The 24262-nt window shown below is 42.4% G+C and overlaps 1 protein-coding gene across 1 annotated transcript in view; it reads left to right on the top strand.

Annotated features, from left to right (window-relative positions):
- The window catches only part of LOC126260331 (synaptogenesis protein syg-2-like), a 437845-nt gene that overhangs the window by 359704 nt on the left and 53879 nt on the right, over positions 1-24262 (top strand). Inside the window, exon 10 of the mRNA XM_049957655.1 lies at positions 11660-11953. Coding sequence (XP_049813612.1) covers positions 11660-11953 — 294 coding nt within the window. The remainder of the gene's footprint in view (positions 1-11659; positions 11954-24262) is intronic.

The following is a 24262-nucleotide window of genomic DNA, read 5'->3' as shown; positions in this document are numbered from 1 at the left end:
CCGAGACTTAAGTTATGTCTGCGGATAGGAGTCGTCATAGTGTTTCTTCCAACAAGCCATCAGGATTTACAGTTACAATACAACCTTTAACAATGATCAGGCAAAGCGAATACTGAATCTTTATCTCACATGGAACGTCGACCACAGGTACAAAGGGAGAAGGTATGCCGATGATCATCCAAAGTCACTCAGGCAATGGAACTACGAGCACATATAAACTCCACTCATGTCATCAGTCCACAGTGGAAGTTAATGCTGTAAGAAAATCAGTCAATTCTTCTAACGAAACGATGGGATTAGAAATTAAACAGTCGTCTGCTAGTAACACCGCCACACCACTCTGTAAGTCTAATTCTGCCATTTTAATACATTTTGACCGCGATAGAGTTGACAACGGTCTGCTGAGGTAATTTGACCCAGAGTTATATATTAGCCTCCAAGACACACTTTAATGTTTATACAAGGAAATTCTGATTGTGAAACGTTTCAGTTCGTCACACACGGCTGTTGTTGAGAGTTGTTGCACGGTAATATCGTGATCGCGAGTTCAAACGAGACATTTTAGTAAACGAGGTAACTGCAGTCTGTAAACTTAAAATTTCAATAAGAAAACGTGACTTCTTCTCTGACTGTTCCTTGAGAAAGCTATTTCATGTGACTTCACTATGAGATACCTACCATGAGTAAAATCACTCTCTCACATTAGCGAATATGAAAATGGTGTGGATGAATCCGAGTAGAGGAATAAAGGTATCATAGAAATTAACCAGCAGACCTTCTTTCTTTACAACGATATTCTGTTAGCACAAGAATAAACTCACAACAAAGCAGTCTAGTAATAAACCAAATCAGAAAATTTATCTTAAATGTCTGTTTAACAGTTCTGTCAGAATCAAGTCATTTTCGGAATAATGACTAATTGTTTATGAACGCCAAATATTTGTTCAGAATTGAACAATAGCTTTTTAGTGGTCAGGGACACTACAAATGTAGCGTGTAGACAGTAAGTTGGAAGTGTGGATCTCACGGGGAGCGCGCCAGAGATGTCCGAGCAGTCGCTCTATCCTCTGTGTCGTCGATGGCTCAGTCGGATGGAGCGTCTGCCATGGTGGCAGGAGATCCCGGAATCGAGCTCCGGATGGGGCATACATTTTCAGTGGTCCGCGTTGATATTTATCAACGCCTGTAAGCAGGTAATGGTCAATCAACAAATTTATTTTCCAAGCATTTACAAACCTCCGACATTCTTTGTTAGGATTAATTAGACAAATTCACTTTGCAAATATGACGCTAAGTTGTATTTTAGGATGCGGAAGGGGGCCGTGTCACAGGGAACATGAATTAGGTCAGTAAAACTCTGGATCCATTGGTAAATTAAATATTTCCAGTATACCCACCGATTAATACACAACAAATACAGGACTATGTTTTTTAACAATTGTAAGGAAAAATTACTTTGCCTGGACGTTATGATGTGAAGTGCTGCGACGGCATCGTATAGTATTTCGTGGGTACAACATCAGAGTTCACATTGCTCACACATGCCTCTTCTTCATATCTGCAATTGGTATGTAGTTCAATATCATCATTCGACATATTTGCACGCGAAATAAACATCCATTTAAGACTCTAGTTTCTTAGAGTCGTACGTATTTTGGGCTAGCATCCACGATAGATTGTTCACAGTTTGGTTGCTATCGACGGACTGGTCTCTTGTTATTGACTGACTCGCTCTCTTCGCTCCCTCTACGTTTTCCATTGGCACGTTTTTGCGGGCTTTCCCAATCCTGCCGCTGCAGAACAGACTATTGGCCTTTTAAATGGAGCAGTAAACTATACCATATTTTTCGGATGACATACCTACACAAAAAAGATCAATATTCAGTACAGAAGTGCACTACATGATCAAAAGTATCCGGACCCCCCCCCCCCAAAAAAAAAAACATAGTTTTTCATATTAGGCGCGTTGTGCTGCCATATTTTGCCAGGTACTCCATATCAGCCACCTCAGTAGTCATTAATCATCGTGAGAGAGCAGAATGGGGCGCTCCGCGCAACTCACGGATTTAGAATGTGGTGGGGTGATTGGGCTTCACTTGTGTCATACGTATGTGCACGAGATTTCTACACTCCTAAGCATACCTAGGTCCACTGTTTCCAATGTGATAGTGAAGTGGAAATGTGAAATGACACGTAAAGCACAAAAGCGTACAGGCCGACCTCGTCTGTTCAAAATGGTTCAAATGGCTCTGAGCACTATGGGACTTAACATCCATGGTCATCAGTCCCCTAGAACTTAGAACTACTTAAACCTAACTAACCTAAGGACAGCACACAACACCCAGCCATCACGAGGCAGAGAAAATCCCTGACCCCGCCGGGAATCGAACCCGGGAACCCGGGAGTGGGAAGCGAGAACGCTACCGCACGACCACGAGATGCCGGCGACCTCGTCTGTTGACTGACAGAGACCACCGGCAGTTGAAGAGAGTCGTAATGTGTAATAGGCAGACATCTATCCTGACCATCACACAGGAATTCCAGGCTGCATCAGGATCCACTGCAAGTACTATGACAGTTAGGTGGGAGGTGACAAAACTTGGATTTCATGGTCAAGAGGCTGCTCATAAGGCACACATCACGCCGGTGAATGCCAAACGGGGCCTCGAGTTAACATTGGACAATTGAACAGTGGGAAAACGTTGTGTGGAGTGACGAGTCACGGAACACAATGTGGCAATCCGGTGACAGGGTGTGGGTATAACGAACGCCAGCGTGTGTAGTGCCAACAGCAAAATTCTCAGGCGGTGGTGTTATGGTGTGCTCGTGTTTTCCATGGAGGGGTCTTGCACCCATTGTTGTTTTGCGTGGCACTTTCACAGCAGAGGCCTACATTGCTGTTTTAAGCACCTCCTAGCTTCCCACTGTTGAAGAGCAATTTGGCGATGACGACTGAATCTTTCAACACGATCGTGCACCTGTTCATAATGTACGGCCTGTGGCGGAGTGGTTACACGACAGTAACATGCCTGTAATGGACTGACCTGCACAGAGTCCTGACCTGAACCCTACAGAACACCGTAATATGCCGCCATTCCCCAATAAACCTTCCATCACCTGACGGAACGTATGACTGCGAGAGTAGAAGCTGTCATCAAGGCTAAGGGTATATACATGTTGTGTGACGAAGGCCTCCTCTCGGGCAGACCTTCGCCGGGTGCAGGTCCTTCGATCTGACGCCACTTTCGCGACTTGCGCGTCGATGGAGATGAAATGATGATAATTAGGTCAACACAACACCCAGTCCGTGAGTTGATAAAATCTTCGACACCGCTGCGAATAGAACCCGGGCCCTTAGGATTGACATTCTGTCGCGCTGACGACTCAGCTACTGGGGGTGGACGGCTAAGGGTGGCGCAACACCATGCTGAAGTCCAGTATTACCGATGGAGGGCGCCACGAACTCGTAAGTTATTTTGAGACGGATGTCCGAATACTTTTGATCTAATAGTGTAAAAGCCATCAACAATACCGGTAAAAATCTTGTGGAGGTATAAGAGAAAATTACGAATTGAGTGAAGCGTTGTTGTTTGTTACTACCTGCCGATTAAATCAAACTATAGTTGAATTCTTTTATCTTGGCGGCTCGCGCTTGCTCGCCCAGACGCGGGAGATTGCTGCGTTGCCAGTTGCAAACGACGCACGCTCCATGAGAAGCAGCGCCATAGTATAGCATATAGTTCGCAAGCTTACGTTTAGGGGGGAGCGCGCAGTTTATTAAGTAAAGCCACCACGGCCGCATTAACCCTTTCGCTGCTACAGAGACGTGCTCCCCGCATTCCGCGCTGTGCGCGATTTTGTCACTGCACTGCTCGCCTGTGCAGACACATGGTGTTCCGACTGCTTTGACACTCTTCTAAATCGATTCCAGAAAACCTATTTGGCCCAAAAATTGGATTTTTACACATCTTATTGACTGATACCTTCCCCCCCATAAATGACGTAATTTTGTTACGATGTTCAAAGCAGTTATTATGCAGCATTAAATGTAGTAAACCATTGCACGAAATTTTGAAGAGTTTGCGGAGGTAAAAAGTCCATAGAGTATACTTTCCGTATGGTCGATTTTAGTTGCCACAATGTTGAGAATGAAATGTGGACAAGATACCTAAATTTCATATAAAATTTACTGTATGACAATATCTCATTTAATTTAAGTACCAAATATGTGTCGTATGTAATATTGAGAAATATTCCGTCTTTCGCGACTGTAACAAAAGTTTTATTTACACCGGGCACGTTTGGCTTTATTTTACAGCACTTCAATCAATAAAAAGGAAGTACACATAGTACATTAAACAAAACTGTGGACTTACAAAAACATTAGGACTTGAATATACCGTCTATCAGTGAAGTGCTCTGAGCTATGTCAAATGTAATTTTTGTGTGTGGCACACACAAACAGCATTTATTTGCTAAAACACTGATCAGCCGATACAAACGTTGAATATTGTGTTACCGCAGCTCAAAACTACGAAAGGTGACTTGGCAATGGAGGGGACAAAATACTGTCCACTGAAGATGCTTCAAAAGAGAGAAACGCGTTTGGTCTAAATAAGTCGCTTATTACAGTTGCAGAAGAGGAATATATTTCAATACCATTGGTAAAACTGCGACTGTGGAACAAAAACAAGAAAGAGAACATGAGTACCATTGTGCATGTGCCATACCTTTCATTGATTGAAGTGCTTTAAAATAAAGCCAAACGCGCCCGGTGTAAATAAAACTTTTATTACAGTCGCTAAAGACGGAATATTTCTCAATATTACATACGACACCTATGTGGTACTTAAATTAAATGAGATATTGTCATACAGTAAATTTTATATGAAATTTAGGTATCTTGTCCACATTTCATTCTCAACATTGTGGCAACTAAAATCGACCATACGGAAAGTATACTCTATGGACTTTTTACCTCCGCAAACTCTTCAAAATTTCGTGCAATGGTTTACTACATTTAATGCTGCATAATAACTGCTTTGAACATCGTAACAAAATTACGTCATTTATGGGGGGAAGGTATCAGTCAATAAGATGTGTAAAAATCTAATTTTTGGGCCAAATAGGTTTTCTGGAATCGATTTAGAAGAGTGTCAAAGCAGTGCAGTGATGACAAAATCGCGCACAGCGCGGAATGCGGGGAGCACGTGACTGCAGCAGCGAAAGGGTTAATGAAGAGATAAAGCACTAGAAATTTCAAAAAATTGCATTCAAACGAATAAAATTCGTGAAGTAAGACACTTCGATATTGTTTTTAAATAAAGAAAATATTTAGCATCACACAAGGTTTGAACTGTTTACCTGCCGCTTACTAACCCAACGCCTTAACCGTTTTTTTTTATTCACCAAAAACAGTAACAAAAATGGCTACAATGAAATGACGTAAATAAGGTGACAGATAATTGCAGTCATAAATTACAGCATTCAAAAAATGAGTCTTTAGCAGTAACACAATATAGCACCTTCACTGTCACCTTCAACTGGTGGCAGATCAGCATGCACATTTTCTTCTTCTGCAGCCGGTTCCTCATAATCATTTCCCAGACCAAAATTAATCATTCAGTAAATCCTTGATGTGTGTTCCTTCCAGGGTAAATTACATGGACAGAAGAGAAGTCCCGAACAGCGACATCGCAAAGTCCTTCACTGCCTTGTTTTTTTGTCAGTTCCAGCCTTCTGAACGCATCCTTAGGGAGTTCAAGATCTTCCTTTATGACACCAAGTGTTTCTCGTCATATTCTTGTATCTGCTGTACTGCTGATTTATTTTTCATGTGTGACTTGCAGGTGAGGTTAGGGTCGGAAACGTGACCCAATCCATTCCCTCTCTACTAGGAATCCAGTTCCTAACCTATACCCATTCTGTTGAAGACAATTCGGAGCATGTTACCATATTTCTTATTGTGATTCTGATACTTAAGTGTTTTCTCGAATTCATTTTCCATATACATCTTGTATTCAATATGTTCATCGCTCCCAATATTGTTAAAAACATAACTTGTATATTTGCCCATTAACCAAATCACTGCGTTATTTTTTGCCTGAGGGTAGTAACTTTCCTCTGGTCTGAAGAAAATGTTAGTCGGTACATTGTTTGCTGAAGTTCTTGTTATTTGAGCAATTTTCTCCCTGGTCCACCTCCAGTTGATAATCCGATCTCCACAAGTGTAACGATGAGGCACACTATCAACGAGGTTGCATTTGCTGCAGAGATTTGTGTCACTTAAACCGATGGCAAAGAGACGCTCATTAGTGCTGATGATGTTATTGACTACCTTGTACCACGCTGTTCTCACGTCAGACGAAAGAACATCACTACTGATGTTTTTCCAGATCACATTCCATGCTATTCCAGCATATTTGGTTTCTATTTTATTTTTCCTTTCTTGTTTCCGTCTTTCAGCTAAAATCGCCTTTGCTGTAACGTTTTTGGAGTTTAAAATCTTTTTACTGAGATAACTTAGTTCAAGATAATACTCCCTAATGTGTTTCAGCTTAAAACTTATTTTTTGTATGTTTATCGGCGGCTCTACACTTTCTGGCCTGACAATATCGTACAGTTTTGCTGTAATGCACCCTGGATCATTACACATTATGCTCCATGTTCGTTTGACATACAGTGCCATCGCTTTAGACTTGATGTCGGTTAGACCCATTCCTCCATTGCTTGGATCCAAAACTGCTGTCTTCACCGGCACTCGAAACAATTCCCCTTTCCACAAGAACTTTGCTAAGGTGGACATGATCGTCTTCGCCACCATTGATGGAATGGGGAGAACCTGTGCTATGTAGTAGCCCCTGGATAAAATACACGTGTTGATAAACAGTATTCTCTGGAACTGGTCTATGCTACGTTGACAGTTTTCAATCAAAGCTCCTTTGATTTTTCTTGCCACCTCCCGCCAATTTATTGCTATCATTTTTAAAAGGGACGTTGTCAATGCCATTCCAAGAGCTTTGTGTTCATTAACATTGTTCGCCCACTCAATGCGTAAGTTAGCAAGCCGCTTTATATTTAGAAATTTACTTTTATTTTCATTTACCCTCGCACCTGATGCGGAACAGTATTTTGCAAGTATCATCTCTAGTTGTGTCACATCTGTTTGGTCTCTGATGATTACGCCTACATCGTCCGCGTAAGCACCAACCACGGTCTTTGTTCCTTGAATGGTAATGCCTGTCAGCCTGTGCTGTAGCTGTCTCAAGAAAGGTTCCAGCGATATAACGAACAGGAGCATGGATAAGGGACTTCCTTGGGTAACACCCCTTTTTATTTCAATTTTTTTTGTTAGTTGACAATTAACGGAGATTTGTGCAGTAACACCCATAGCCATGTTCTTGATGATGTCGATGGTTTTTGGCAGGAAGTCCATTCGGCGCATTATCTCTATAAGGTATTTGTGATTAATTTGATCAAATGCCTTATGGAAGTCTATGAAAACCAGTCCACATTTTATGTTTCTAGCCTGCGCTAGCGCAATGACATCGCGATACAAAGCCGCAGTTTGTAAAATCGTTCTTCTAAAAGCACAAGTCTGCTGTTGGCCTATGATGTCAGCAGTGCATGGTGTAAAGCGCTTGTTAATTACTCGAGCTATAATTTTATAATCAGAATTTAAAAGCGAAATCGGCCGTAGGTTGTTTATTTATTTGCAGCCTCTGTTCTTCGGGATCAACACGATTTTGCATTGTTTGAACTCTGCAGGCACTGGCTTTCCTTGTAAGACTTCATTGACAATTTCGGTGAACTTTTCTCCTATTAGGGTCCAAAATCGTTTATAGAATTCAATGGGCAATCCGTCAGGTCCTGGAGATTTTCTAGCAGGGGAGCTGCACACGATTTCTAATACATCTTCCTTGGTGATGTTCGAAGAAATGTTCTCATCATCATCTCGCGATATTCGTGGAAGATATGTACCAAAGAGCTCATCGTATTCTTCTTCGTTTGTTTCCCCTGACGCATACATACTTTCATAGTACGCTGAGATCTCTTTAATTATTTCCTTCTGGGTGGTGATTATGGTACCATCACCTATTTGAAGTTCATCCATGAAACTTCTTCTATTCTTGGCGTGTCTGACAAGGTGGTACAATGCAGCAGTCTCATCTTCAGTGACTGACTTTGCTTTGGATTTTATTTTAAGTCCCTCCAGTTCCTTACGATTCAGACTTATTAACTTTGCTTTTATTTTCTTGATGTCTTTTAATCTTGTAGGAATTGCATCTGTCTGATCGTAGAGGTCCCTGAGCACGCTGTAGTAGAATTCTACAGTCTGTTTCCTTTCTCTGGCCATATATATACTAAAAAATATTAAAATTTTCCTTAGCTTCGGTTTCGCTCGTTGTGTCCACCATTCTATCACACTTGGAAAGTTGTTCAGTGAACGGAGACACATTTCCCAAGCTCTGGTTAGTGCATCTTGTAAGTCTTCTTCTGATAATAACGTTGTATTTAGATTCCACTGGCTTCTTACTCTTCGGGTGGGTTGTGGTGATAAATTTACGCAGGTCAACAACGCACTGTGATCGGAAAAACTAACGGGAACAGTTTCTGTTTTCAGTACTTTATCTGCTAAATTTTCCGATACGTAAATTCTGTCAATTCTACTACAGGAATTCGCAACAATATGAGTGAAGTTCACCATTGTTGGGTATTTTATTTCCCACGCATCTTTTAATTTTAAATCAACAACAAGACGTCTCAAGTCAGTTGAGTAATTGAAGTTGGGGATTTGATCCTTTCGACTCAATACACAATTAAAATCTCCCCCTATTATAAGTTGGAGGGGGTTTTTCCTCAGTAAATAAATTACGCTTTCATTAAAGAATGTGGCTCTTGCAGCTCTATTACTGCTGCCAGAAGGAGCATATAAATTGACTATAGTAACTCCTGCTACATTTATTCCAATACCTCGCCCCGATTCTAATTTATCAACGTCATGTACGGGGATGCCTTCTCTAACTAAAATGGCCGTGCCAACATTCGTTTCAGTGGAAATATTGTAAAAATCAACGTAATTGGAAAAATTTAATTGTGGGAATACCACTTCCTGTAGGAGAGCAATATCCGTCGCTGACTCATACAGAAACTGTTTCAGAGCAGCTATTTTAACATCCGACTGTATCCTATTAATGTTTAACGTGGTAATCGTATATGACTGTAACATAGGGGAGTGACCTTTTTCCCGCTAGTCTATCATTTCATGCCACTCCATGCCGGACACTTCCTGAGAATCTGACTGGAGACCACCGTCACGGTTTGCATTAGAACCTTTCTTTTTACTTTTCTTGCGGTTTGCATTGACACTAGCCTTCACCGAATGTCTGCTCCGCCCACCTCCTGAGCAGTTTTCCACCGAGGGCGGTGTCGGTGGATCTGAGGGGCAGTCGTGTGCCACCATCTCGTCTGCCAAAGGCGACGCAGAAGCAGTTTGCAAACATTCTTCCAATGCCCCATCACTTCTATGAACACTTTCGTTTACTGTTTGTGTGTTATTGCTGTAAAACTCCGCTTCTTCGTCTTGGGATTTGGGCTGTGACGTCGCCTGTTGTTGACAATCACTCGCTACCTCTTCATGTTTGCTTTCAGTTGCATCCGCGAGTGAATCTGTCTGCATTGGTTGACGTACGGGTACTGCAGCGCTGGGTTGTGGCGTCACCAAGAGCAGCGCATTGCCATCTACTGGCGCGTCCAGCGCTACAGAATGGGACTCTGATGTCACTTCGACCTGTTCCGGTGATGGTAGCGTATTCGATTTGTCTACTGATGTACTTGACTCAGAGTTCGAATCTATGCTGACAATATTGTCTGAAACAGTTTGCAGTACTGTTTTCTGAATGTCACCTACAGCTTTCAGCGACAGGTTGATATCTTCTTCTTCTGTGCTACTGCCGTCACAAGTTCGACGTCTCTTGTTAGTGGCTATACTACTTTTTCCAGCCGGATTGTCTACAGTGTCTTTCCTGAGTAATGGTGGAAATGCTTCAAGAGTATTTTGTGGCCTGTCGTCTACATTCCCCGAAATGCTGGAAACTTCACCACCCGTCATCTGATTTTCAGTCACAAGATCAGCCAATGTTAACCTTTTACGCTGTTGTAAATTATTCTGCAATACGAACACCTTTTTTGGACAGTTTTGCCGGAGATGCCCACTTTCATTACATATATGACAAGTCAAAGTCTGTCCATTGTATATAACGTGCGCTTTGTAGCCACAAACCAAAATATGAGATGGAATTTTTTGTTTGACTTGCATATCGACAGAACGAACACCACTAAAGCATTGCAATCTATGCTGGCTTGACCATAGTTCATTACGAATTTGCCTGATGTCACCGTATTTAGATAATGCGTCTTTTAAGTAGCAGTTTTCTACCTCAGGGGGCAAATTAAATACTCTGACTTGTTTATAATCAACATCAGCATTTGAAATGGTAACTGTACTCACCGAATTATCGCGATGGCGGAATTCAGCTTTTCCTTCAAATTTCTGCAAAATCCGTTCCAGCACCAACGGGGAAAGCAGCTTCACAAAAAAGCAGTATTGCTCCAAGTCATAATAAGCAGTGTGCGTCTGATCCGAAGTAATGCCAATAACGTCAACGATCCAGTCATGAATTTCTAGTGAACTTGGCTGAACATTACGGGTTGCTTTGTCAAATCCAAATCTTAGGGTAAGCTTTCTGGGAAACATTGTTGCCATATCAGCAGTTAACAGCTCGCGAAAACAAGGAAACTAAAATGCTGCATCACCACAATCACAAGCTTACACAACACTGTTACGCAGAGTCATGAAATCCAAACAGAAGCGCCACAGCGCGTCCGCTCAGGACGGCCGCAAAAGCCGATATTCTGGTCCCAGATAAACGAAACTTTTGTGTAATTGCTTGTCAGAAGGGTATGAACGATAATGGACACCGCTCAAAGTATAACTGTCTGTAATACAACTATATTTTTAAATTATTTCACAATGCGAACCAAACTGCAATCTCTGTTTACGTTGCTAAGCAGAGATAAACCGTTAAGCTAGCGCAGCTCGTTCTGCAAAGTACCTCCACAAAGACTCTAACAGGTCACGAAGAATTCCGACAAACACTGTTGGTATGCCTATGAATTACTCGCACTTCGTCGAAGTACAATAGGAAATAAACAATTACCGCTGTTCTTTATTGCTAAAAAGCGGTTCGTGAAATTGATACAAACACCTTTCCTTGCTATCGCCTGAATTAGGAGTCTTATTGCTTGTTTGGTTTAATTAATTAATAGAATATGAAGCAATTTGTATAAAGAATGGTTTTTCCAAACTTTCTATAAAACAAAGTTTGCTATCAAGACATTGCTTTTGTTCTATTTATTTATGACTGAACGTTTCTAAAACTGAAGACACTCGTCCGTGCTCTGCTCTGCAGTCGAGATCTGGCAACGTCGTTCTCTATTCATTGGCTCACTGTATTTTTTTGACGTCAGATGCGCAGAACGAACCTAAACTCGGCCGCCAGCATAAATGACGCGCACTTTAGTGACACACGTAATTCGCATCTACAGTGTGAGTTCTAGGGCTGACACTGAGGAGTACGTGGCTTGTTGTGTGCTGCAGACAAGCCGGTGTGCCGACCTGGACAGCGGCGGGTGTACGCCGTGGCGCGCCACGAGGTGGCGCACGTCCGCTGCGAGGTGGAGGCCTTCCCGGAGGCCGTCGGCTTCCGCTGGGCCTTCAACAACTCCGCCGAGACGCTGGACGTGCCGCAGTCGCGCTTCAACTGGTCAGCGGGCGCCTCGCAGCTGGCGCACGCCCCCGTCAACGACATGGACTACGGCTCCGTGCTGTGCTGGGCCGACAACAGCGTGGGGCAGCAGCGGAGGCCCTGCGTCTTCCACATCGTGCCGGCCGGTTAGCGACCTCGCACTGTTTCCGTGCCTACCTTACCTAGGTCGGCTCTGGAGGCAACTCTACTCTTGCATGTAGCCGCTAAATCCAACCATCTTCACAAGCGTTATATCTGACACCCACATCAAGTTGTGGGGGGGGGGGGGGGGATGGGGTTGAGTAAAGCAAGACTTTCCAGCAAAGTGAACGGACAGATACAATTAAGAATCCCTGTGTTTAATATAAGGTGTTCGGAAAGTTGCAGTCGGTATATCATACGAGGTGTGGCTAGAAAAAAAAACGGACTAGTACTGGTGAAACAATAAAACGAATGCAATAAGGCTGAAAGTCGCGTGGCCTGTCACGTGACTCTCGCTCCGCCTACTGCTCGAGTTTCATCTGCCTCCTGCACTCAGTCTGCCCGTGGCGTCTGTTTTAAGTAGTTGACGTTTTGTCTGTGCGTCGGAAAATGTTGAGTGTACAGAAAGAACAGCGTGTTAACATCAAATTTTGTTTCAAACTAGGAAAATCTGCAAGTGAAACGTTTGTAATGTTACAACAAGTGTACGGCGATGATTGTTTATCGCGAACACAAGTGTTTGAGTGGTTTAAACGATTTAAAGATGGCCGCGAAGACACCAGTGATGACACTCGCACTGGCAGACCATTGTCAGCAAAAACTGATGCAAACATTGAAAAAATCGGTAAACTTGTTCGACACTTTCCTTGTCAACTCCTGTTAACTCAGACACTGCTCTGATTGTTAAACGGCGATCTTGTCGAACAAGTTTACCGATTTTTTCAATGTTTGCATCAGTTTTTGCTGACAATGGTCTGCCAGTGCGAGTGTCATCACTGGTGTCTTCGCGGCCATCCTTAAATCGTTTAAACCACTCAAACACTTGTGTTCGCGATAAACAATCATCGCCGTACACTTGTTGTAACATTACAAACGTTTCACTTGCAGATTTTCCTAGTTTGAAACAAAATTTGATGTTAACACGCTGTTCTTTCTGTACACTCAACATTTTCCGACGCACAGACAAAACGTCAACTAATTAAAACAGACGCCACGGGCAGACTGAGTGCAGGAGGCAGATGAAACTCGAGCAGTAGGCGGAGCGAGAGTCACGTGACAGGCCACGCGACTTTCAGCCTTATTGAATTCGTTTTATTGTTTCACCAGTACTAGTCCGGTTTTTTTCTAGCCACACCTCGTATGTAGGAAATGACGTCCACGGGTGGCCATACAAGTCTGGTCCTGCTTAATTTTGTTGGAAAACACTCTCTGCAGATCTGCTTTTCATGTGCGCTCTTAGTTTAATTATTAAGTGGCAAAGCGTGCCTGGGGCGTTCGCGATACACCACAGCACTGCAGAGTTTGCTGCTCCCCAAAGAATAAATGGTGGTGGATTCTCCGTTGATCGTCGTAGCGTGTTTTGTGTGTTAACGTGACTAAAGATGTTGAACTACTGAAACGTCCCCTTAGCAAATGTAATGAATTACTGTGATGGCAGAACCCTTACGTTATTTGATTTTCAAGCAGCTGAGCAAAACTGAAAGTACTCAGACATTTCTCTCTTTACTTAGTCTGATCAACACTAAACTGACACACAATATTTTTAGCGCAATGCAGTCTGACTTTTAATAATCCCTACAAAATAATGGCCCTTGTGGTGTCACCGCCAGACACCACACTTGCTAGGTGGTAGCCTTTAAATCGGCCGCGGTCCATTAGTATACGTCGGACCCGCGTGTCGCCACTGTCAGTGTTCGCAGACCGAGCGCCACCACACGGCAGGTCTAGAGAGACGTCCTTGCACTCGCCCCAGTTGTACAGACGACGTTCATAGCAGTGGTTCACTGACAAATTACGCTCTCGTTTGCCGAAACGATAGTTAGCATAGCCTTCAGCTACGTCATTTCCTACGACCTAGCAAGGCGCCATTACCAGTTATATTGAGCTTATTATACTTTTGTATCATCAAGAGCGATGTACTCCAATTATGGATTAAAGTTAAATATTACATCATCTACGTACTTTATTTGCAATTCTCAAGACAATGTCCTGTTCCAGACCTCATGCCAGTCTGCGTGTAATTAAACGCGTGCATTTCGGCCTCCTCTAGCAACACGGTGTTGGCTCTTCTGCCAACACTTCAGCCCTGACTAACAATAACCTATACCTTTCATGTATTACTTACCTCACAAAAATCTTCATTACTCGAGCTACTGCAATACAGCGAGCGCCAATACTGCCAGCTAAATGAAAGATTCTGACTATTGAAGTCACTAACTACTGATAGCCATAGTCAGCAAATGAAAGATAGTGATAACGAACAAACAATGTATTTACCTCAATAGTGTTCAAAAGTCATTATATATATATATATATATATATATATATATATATATATATATATATATATATATATATATATATGACATCGAGTCTTACAAATTTACTGTCTCTGATGGACACACGTCCAGCTCGATCATCCGCTCTCTCCCCACATCCACCACTGCTGGCGGCTCATCTCCAACTGCGCAACACTACGCGCTGTTAACAGCCAACTGCCCAACACTACAATAGCAAATTCCAACAATGCAAACCGGCCACAGACTGCACACAGAAGAGTCAGTGATTTTCATATAGAGCGCTACATGGCGTTACCAACATAAAAACCTAAACAGCCTACTTACACTACACCTCTTCTGTATCGATGACGACACCAAGACTGCCAAAGGTATTATTGTCAGTAAAACACGTAAACATTAGCAATAACGGATTAGAGTCTGCGACGGGGCGGCAAATAAGTGCGGCTGTAGAGTTCACACGAATGTGCATATACAAATCTTCGTTTAAAATGTTAGTGCAAATTTTGGCTATCACGTACGTCTCAGGGGGTGATTTCCACACTTGGTGCATTAGTACACTGTTCCACACCAGCGCATTAGTTATAGTTTTAGAATTAATGTTCTCAGACATGAGTACAGTATATGTTAGGGAATAAAATTAGGCAATTATTACAGCAAAATCATTTTTCACGACACAGTTCAATCACTATTTATTGGCGTCGTGCTTTTCTTTCACGCAATGAAATTAGACTGGTGAGACGGTTTACAGTTCCACATTAATAAAAATTTGACTCCGAGCCCCCAATAGCTGTAATCTAGCCTGCTATAATTACACAATCAATTCGAATAGAACCCCAAGTCCCACTGTCCTCTTTGTTCTAACAGTTTTGGCTCGAAGTCACAGATCGCCACATGTTCACTTACGCCGATGCATACATCGTAATTCGTACTCACAGAAATAATCATAGCACTTCCAGTTCACCAAATATATGCTTGCACACTTGCACTATTAAACAATACTCTTTGTCGAAATAAATCGGCGCGAAAAATTCTTACTCAAACGACCACATGGGCCACCCACAAATGGCGCTTGCTCGCCACCCCCCCGCCAAACGACTGACCAACGACTGACCACTGGCAATTTTTTTTAAAAGTGGGAGCCCCTCCACGCTCGCACAAGCATGGTGACCAACTCAAAAGGTCTACTGTCATCTCTGCATAGTTACTAATTATAATCGATGAGATCTCAGGAGCGAGAAACTACGATGTTATCCGTTCATCTGGGTAAGGTTACCCATTAATACGGGCGCATCTAGGTGATAGAAGTGATCGAAAAAGCTTGACTGAGTCAAGCTTGAAAGAAGAGCGGTTTTTAAGGGCAGAGGGAAAAAAGTGCCAAGGGAAAAAACCTCTGCGACAGTGTCAGGTTGAGTTGTAAGGGCAGTAGCGGTTTCTTGCTATCTGCGACAGATCGTGGTTAGGTATCATGCATTAATACCATAGAGCAATGCCAGATTGTCATAGAATGATCAGTTTTGTCGAGGAGGTGAGGGCTGCTGCTGCTGGCGCCGATGTCGTCTCCTGGACCAGCTGCTGCTGCTGCTCTTCCTATGTCGCTGCGTGTTCCGGTTGCTGCAGCTGGGCTCGTATGGATTCTCCTGGGCCTGCTGCAGCGGCTTCCTCGCTGTAACAAGGAAATTAGTGCGGCAACGAGCGCGTTGCCATTATGCCCTCTGCTGCGCCGAATCGTCAGTGTTTTGGCACAGCTTCATCAGGCTGGTTGCTGAGCGGCGGCAGCCTGCCGCCATTCTGCGTCGTCCTCCTCTACTGCATGGCGCAGTTGTACCGCATTTGACCCTCGAGGAGCTCCGTTTGTTCGGCGAACTGCGCCACTTGAGCTTCGGAGACTTGGGCGCCGCTTTCTCGCATAACGGCGAGAAGGGCCGCCTGTTTGGCTTCTCGGCCTCTTGCGCGGACCGCCACCGCGGCGGTCGGCGTTCGCCGCCGATGCTGCCGGGCCGGCGGTTGTCTTCTTTGTGCCCCTCTCCAGCGGTGCTGCTGCTGGGGCAGCCACTGGGACAGGCATGCGAACGTCCTTCTGCGAGGTCGCAGGAGTGTTCGCAGGTTCGGCAGCACAGAGGCCTTGGGCGAAGACTGCACGCAGTTGCCTCAAGGCCTCTTCCTTCTCTGCAGTCACGGCGGCTGCGAAGGCAGACCTCTCTGCCACCATGACGGCTTTAAGGGTTGCCGTGGCCTGGTTGCCGTGGCCTCCTTCACGGCGGTGCCGACTTCGAGGCCACAGTTCTTTTCAGGGGTGACCCCTGGCCAAGATGGCCGCTCACTTATATAGGCTCGGATGTCTACCCCCCCCCCCCTTCCTGGCTATGCAAGTACCAATCTCACTAGTTAAGGTTACAAATTTTGACACATACATCCCTCAACAGAAATAAGTACACTATCAGATCCTCCCTAAAAGTACATCTTACTTACTATGTTACATTAATTTCTAGGATTTTGCTGTCACCTGTAAATCAAGTTTTAGTTTTTTTTTCAAAATTTCGCCACTTAGCGTAAATTTGTTTGTTTACGTTTCTGCTGCAAAGTTTTAGCATAGAAATGCATACAGAACTGTTTTTAGACGTAATCTGTAGCGATCTACACGTTGCGCATCTTAGAATCTTCATAATAATTAATTAATTATGGGATGTAAATGTTATTAATGATTTGCAAACAATGAAAACAATTGCAAGTTAAGTGTATAGTATAACTTAGCTAGTTTAAAATACGTTTGATGCCACCCTAAATATTATATAGTGCCGTTCTTTACGACACGAATTTTGTATTGAATTTTTATAAACAATTTGCAACAAACTTTGTTTATTGCTTTTTACGAACTTAATTATTTGTGAATGTTCACATGTGACTACGGCACTTGATCCGCTATGACGAGACGTTTTAAATGAGCGCTCACTCTTCTCTGTAAGGTGTTACTTACTATTTTTACTATTTGTGATATTAAACAATTTTCAAGTTAGTATAACTTCTGCCTCTCAAGACTTAAAACAAAGATCGCTCTTTCAGAAGATGCATATTGCTGACCACAATCTACTGCCGCATCGCTCTTCACCGTAAGTTACATAGTTTTCGAGTAGTGTGCGAACAGCCAAACAATGACCCTAGCTGCGGGCCACGTGTCCGCCCGGCGGCGGATGCATCCCACCGACCATTGCAAATCTCGCGCGGGCGCGCCATGCGCTTCCGCCAATGGCGCACCATGTCGCGCGCTCGCTCTCCACAAAGCAATCCTTCCATACAAGACCTACTCATCTAGTAACGGGGGTTTGTACCGTTACAAGTCTAGCACTGCTGTCACTTTATATGGGAACAATTTAAATGTTTTCGTAACCGCTTAAGGCGCGATTGCATACACGATATAATTTCTTATACCAATTTACGCAATTATCGTGTTCGGCTTTTGATGCATACAATCAAAAATATCCAACAACTTCTGTTAGTCTAGTTTTGGTCATCTTCCACTTCGTTCGGCATTTAATACAGAGACAATCTCTCGAAATTTCTCAGCAAGTCATCGAACGGTTTTAATATATTTTGTATGGGATCAAAAATTTAAAAACCTATCTCAAACCGGCCTGATTTAGCTTCACTGATCAGGATAGTAAAAACATGCGTATATTAAGGGAATTTTCATTGACAAAGCGGGCTTATCACATTCACACAGTTCAATACTGTTCTATCCTGATTAAATTAAGCTTAACTTAAATTCCATAAGGCAGTGAAGCAATTTCGAAGTCTCGGTGCGACGAAAATTGTCAGTCGATCTCCTGGAAACATTTGTAATAATTATTAACTTTCGGTGATCACATGGGGAAGACTGGAGATCTGCTGGTAAGACCGTGTTAGCCTATTTATTTGAAGTAACTGGATACCTTGAGCATACAAAACGGCAGGTTCGTCCAGTGTAAATCAGACGTTCCCCACTGATCCCGTGCAACACAGCGTAGTAAGCAGACACTGTCAATAATAATAATCCGTTAAATAATACGCGAACACACTTACTTTAATTTAGTTCATGTATTAAATTCCTTCTCATACAGAATATCATCAAGATGGCGACTAGCTCAACAATACATACATATACATCCTTCTTTTACGACTAATCGGCAAGAAGTCCTCTATTCTTTTTCCTAAGAGAAAACATACGAGTAGATAGCAGAGAAGCTATTCCATGGAGTAAATGGACGTTCCAAGGAATAATTGGGCTTGAAACTACTTTGCCTTGATAATCGGTAAGATAAGAAGAGATATTTCGAGATATGTACTGAGTTATATGATTTATAAAATTTCTGTAAATATCGCGGAGAGACCGCTGCAAGAGACATTACACGGTGTTACGATGTGGTACAGCCGTTTCCGCAATATTTTCAGCAAACGCCTCTTGCAAAACATATGTATGTCCATCGCCTTGTCAACGTTCAACAAGAAAAATGCATTCCTCAGTTGAAAGCACGACAATCTGAAAACAAATTGAACATTTAAATAGTACCCATCGCACTCAGTATTTTCCGTGAACTGGAGCAGTTAAATGTTACGCAACACTAGAATGAACTGAAAACCAGTGGCGTATCTTTGAAAAAATAGTTCTGCGAACCTGTATTCTGTCAATTTTGCTTCGAACATCCACTGCAATCTTCGTGCGTATTCAATATCTCAGTTCACAGCGACTTTCCGAATGCACTGTATATACTTTTAGGTAACATGTCAAAAACCATGTCGTTTGGTATACATGACACGATGGAAAAAATAATGAAAGAACTCATTTCGTTTACGGATCAGAATTTCTGTTGAAATAAGTTCATACTGCAGTTGTGCATTGTTGGGCTGTTAGGGCACAACTTTCGTATCTAAAGTATTAAATGACTTGTGTATTTGTATAGCAACCAGAAATCCTCTACAGTTGTGTCAAATAATGGTGAAACGTACGTACATACTATTTATTCCTTATTTTTATAACTCCCCATGACACAGTCAGTCATAGCCACCCTACCCATGTGTCAGTTGTATTCACCAACAATGAAAAGCCTGTCATGGACAACACAATTCCTGTTAAATTTATCATAAGACTGCACTTATGATTTACGAATTTCTTGTGCAAATTTTCATCTTAATATACCTCTAATCACGGATATGTCAGCAACACTAACGTTAGTTACGTACCATAGGGAGTACCGACGTTCCTTTGTTTGCATTTGCTTTACATCTACAATTTGGAATTCGGTTTCATCTAATAGGACCAAAGGCATGGAATCATTCTGGGTACATTTACTTTACCAAAGGAAATGATATAAAGTAATTATCAAAAAACAGGCAATCATTCCGATACCTTGAAACATCACTTGCTAGGCGTACACCTATACCTGTGACATCCAGTAATTCTTCTGGCACGTTCCAGTTGTTCAACCTCGATTTCTTTGGCCCGTAAACCTCTAGCGTTACGCAAAATACCTAAATACGTAAAAGTAATGCTTGTAACAAGACTGGGCGCTGTGTCTCTATCTGATGCAGTGAAATATAAACTGTGTTAACAATAGCGATACACACTCAGATACCGGTAGTTTATCTGCTTATCGTATGTACTGCAACATGACTGTCAAAATATACGTGCATTCATTGCCGTTTTGTGTTGTTACGTAGTTCTGTGTGACAAAACCGTCTATAAAAAATAGTTATAAATAATTATATTAACCTATAACAGCAGCTGATAAACCCGACGTGATCATTAGTACACAAATATCACTTTTTTTTAAATTTTAGTGCGTCGATTAAGATATGCGATATGGTTGACAACCCAATATCAAATAAGCAGGCTTGGAAATATGGCATATAGCTTCGAAAATATCATCTTTCCGGCGATAAAAATGTGAAAAAATGGGTTTTACAAGTGGAATATCAATCTGTAACCGAAATCTTAAGCAGTAAAGTGACGAGAAATCATGATATTTTGTGAAAGCGAATTCACTAGAAAGCGATGTATACGAGGTAATTCCGGATTTCATTAGCAAACCACTGCCCGGTTTCGTCTGCAGATTGAAAAGCATTATCACAGAGTTTGCAGAATCAATGTCACGTAAAGTAAAAATAAATGCTAATTGGAGTAGAACTAGGAGACAATAAAACGTTTATCGTTCTCAGAGAGACGCGTTCTCTTCCCAGAAAGCAGTTAGATGACGACTTTTTTCTTCAACAGCTACTAACCAGCGCAGGTTCTCTCCTAGCAGCTTATCAAGATGTACCTATCGATGCGGTGGCTTCTATGACTCAAAATATCTTCGAGATTTCGACGCCCAGTCAGCTCTTGTATACTACTGAAATTGTTTCGCCTCCAGCTCGTAATAACAGATTTTCCCACCTGGGGTAGCAGCTCTCAGAACTAACGAGCCAGAGTCAGAACCCACGAAGTGGGACACGAATGAGAATCAAATGAAAATCTCCGCGACGTGCACATGAACATCTCATATCTTGGCATTTTTATAAACTGAAGCAGAATGGCAAGAAATACCCACCAACAAGTACATTTGTTTCAAATAGTCCACTAATGCTGCGACAGGAAAGTTGGCACGGCACAGTGTGTGGGGACTAAACCATCTAGCCGTCTGTTCATTACTTATCGCTACACGAATCGTTGGGTTTTCGTTGATTCCTGGTTCAAATGGCTCTGAACACTATGGGACTCAACTGCTGAGGTCATTAGTCCCCTAGAACTTAGAACTAGTTAAACCTAACTATCCGAAGGACATCACAAACATCCATGCCCGAGGCAGGATTCGAACCTGCGACCGTAGCGGTCTTGCGGTTCCAGACTGCAGCGCCTTTAACCGCATGGCCACTTCGGCCGGCGTTGATTCCTGAGCAGACGTTTCCGCACTGGCAGTAACAGCACTAGGTCGCAAAAACGATTAGAAAACTGTTCCATAATATATGTGGTGAACCCCTTCTGAAAATCGAAATGGGCCTACGAAGAAGATTTTTATGGTCATATCTTCCTGCAGATGCTCGACAGTAAATTACTGGTTCCAATTTTTTGAGTTGTCACAGACTGTTGTTTGATTCTAAAACCAAAAAGGTGTTTGAGGGACGAATTGTAATCGCTAGTCCAGGTTCTGCACTTGTACCTACTGGCTATTTATTGCTTTTAACTGATCCAGAATACAAAAACCGCGATTTGCTTAAGATATCCTACAATTTTCTAGGTGAAACATAATTGTGGTTTGACTCAAGTTAATGTCCAGCAGATGATCACAATTACAGGATCTCCAGTGTATGCACGAACCGGACGATTATCACCAAAAACATTATCTCGAATAAAACTTGAATTAAAAGAGATGACCAAACTCGGAACATATCGTCCTAAATCCTGGTCATCTAGTCTTCTCCACATTGTTCTACGGAAAGGTTTACTTTGTTTATGAGAAACATGTTTATGTAGTGTTGCATTTCTGCAACAAAGAAATCACTTATATAAATATATTCACAAGGCGATACAGTTTCTCGGATAAATGTATCAGATGGTATAAAATGAACATGCGCCAATCAAATACAGTGTCAAACCTGTCATATATGACACTTCTCACCTTTGAAATCAGCTAACTTCAGAAATATGTTTATATCTCTGAGAAATTAGAGAATGTGCAGCGCTTCCTGTTTTGTGTTCTAAGATTCTACTGGAATTATTTGTGGGAAATTGACTAGTATGTTCCAAAACTGCAAAGGAGAAAAAAAGAGCCCCATTGTCGTGTGAGCAGTTTTTAGGGAGCGCAAATTAGAGTTTATGTCTCATCAATTATGAGGTCATTGCAGATGGGGCACAAACTCCGCCACCTCTTGGTCACAGCAAGCATTCTGGAATCTCCTGAAGTGGCTTAGGGAAATGACGGGAAACTTAAACCTGCGTGGCAGAGGATTTGACTCACAGTTCTCCTCATTGGTAGTTACCAGAATTATTGCCTCCTCTACTTGAATGCCACAGTCTCTCATTATAAGCAAACACTACGCTGAGGCGACAAAAGTCACTGGATACCTCTTAACATCCTGATATCGTGTTGGACCTCATTTTCCCAGGCGTAATGCAGCAACCTGACGTGTTGTAGACTCAACAAGTCGATGGAGACTCTCAGCCATTTTGCCGCTATAGCCTTCCATAATTGCGGAAGTGTTGCCGGTGCAGGATTTTGTTCTCCAATCGACGTCTCGATTATGTCCCATCAGTTTTCGATGGGGTTCATGTCGAGCTTGGTAAGGTCTTATGGGACCAAACTGCTAAGGTCATCGGTCCCTAAGCATACATTTTTGTTTTTGTTTGGTCATCAGTCTACTGACTAGTTTGATGCGGCCCGTCACGAATTCCTTTCCTGTGCTAACCTCTTCATCTCAGGGTAGCATTTGCAACCTACGTCCTCAATTATTTGCATGACGTATTCCAATCTCTGTCTTCCTCTACAGTTTTTGCCCTCTACAGCTCCCTATAGTACCATGGAAGTCATTCCCTCATGTCTTACCAGATGTCCTATCATCCTGTCCCTTCTCCTTATCAATGTTTTCCACATATTCCTTTCCTCTCCGATTCTGCGTAGAACCTCCTCGTTCCTTACCTTATCAGTCCACCTAATTTTCAACCTTCGTCTATAGCACCACATCTCAAAGGCTTCGATTCTCTTCTGTTCCGGTTTTCCAACAGTCCATGTTTCACTACCATACAATGCTGTACTCCAAACGTACATCCTCAGAAATTTCTTCCTCAAATTAAGGCCGGTATTTGATATTAGTAGACTTCTCTTGGCCAGAAATGCCTTTTTTGCCATAGCGAGTCTGCTTTTGATGTCCTCCTGCTCCGTCCGTCATTGGTTATTTTACTGCCTAGGTAGCAGAATTCCTTAACTTCATTGACTTCGTGACCATCAATCCTGATGTTAAGTTTCTCGCTGTTCTCATTTCTACTACTTCTCATTACCTTCGTCTTTCTATGATTTACTCTCAAACCATACTGTGTACTCATTAGACTGTTCATTCCGTTCAGCAGATCATTTAATTCTTCTTCACTTTCACTCAGGATAGCAATGTCATCAGCGAATCGTATCATTGATATCCTTTCACCTTGTATTTTTATTCCACTCCTGAACCTTTCTTTTATTTCGATCATTGCTTCCTCGATGTACTGATTGAAGAGTAGGGGCGAAAGGCTACAGCCTTGTCTTACACCCTTCTTAATACGAGCACTTCGTTCTTGATCGTCCACTCTCATTACTCCCTCTTGGTTGTTGTACATATTGTATATGACCCGTCTCTCCCTATAGCTTACCCCTACTTTTTTCAGAATCTCGAACAGCTTGCACCATTTTATATTGTCGAACGCTTTTTCCAGGTCGACAAATCCTATGAACGTGTCTTGATTTTTCTTTAGCCTTGCTTCCATTATTAGCCGTAACGTCAGAATTGCCTCTCTCGTCCCTTTACATTTCCTAAAGCCAAACTGATCGTCACCTAGCGCATTCTCAATTTTCTTTTCCATTCTTCTGTATAATATTCTTGTAAGCCGCTTCGATGCATGAGCTGTTAAGCTGATTGTGCGATAATTTTCGCACTTGTCAGCTCTTGCCGTCTTCGGAATTGTGTGGATGATGCTTTTCCAAACGTCAGATGGTATGTCGCCAGACTCATATATTCTACACACCAACGTGAATAGTCGTTTTGTTGCCACTTCCCCCAATGATTTTAGAAATTCTGATGGAATGTTATCTATCCCTTCTGCCTTATTTGACCGTAAGTCCTCCAAAGCTCTTTTAAATTCCGATTCTAATACTGGATCCCCTATCTCTTCTAAATCGACTCGTGTTTCTTCTTCTATCACATCAGACAAATCTTCACCCTCATAGAGGCTTTCAATGTATTCTTTCCACATAT

The sequence above is a fragment of the Schistocerca nitens genome, chromosome 5, assembly GCF_023898315.1.
Source record: "Schistocerca nitens isolate TAMUIC-IGC-003100 chromosome 5, iqSchNite1.1, whole genome shotgun sequence".
Classification (NCBI taxonomy): Eukaryota; Metazoa; Arthropoda; class Insecta; order Orthoptera; family Acrididae; genus Schistocerca; species Schistocerca nitens.
The sequence above is the reverse complement of the archived record's forward strand: the minus strand, read 5'-3'. Positions and strand labels throughout refer to the sequence as shown.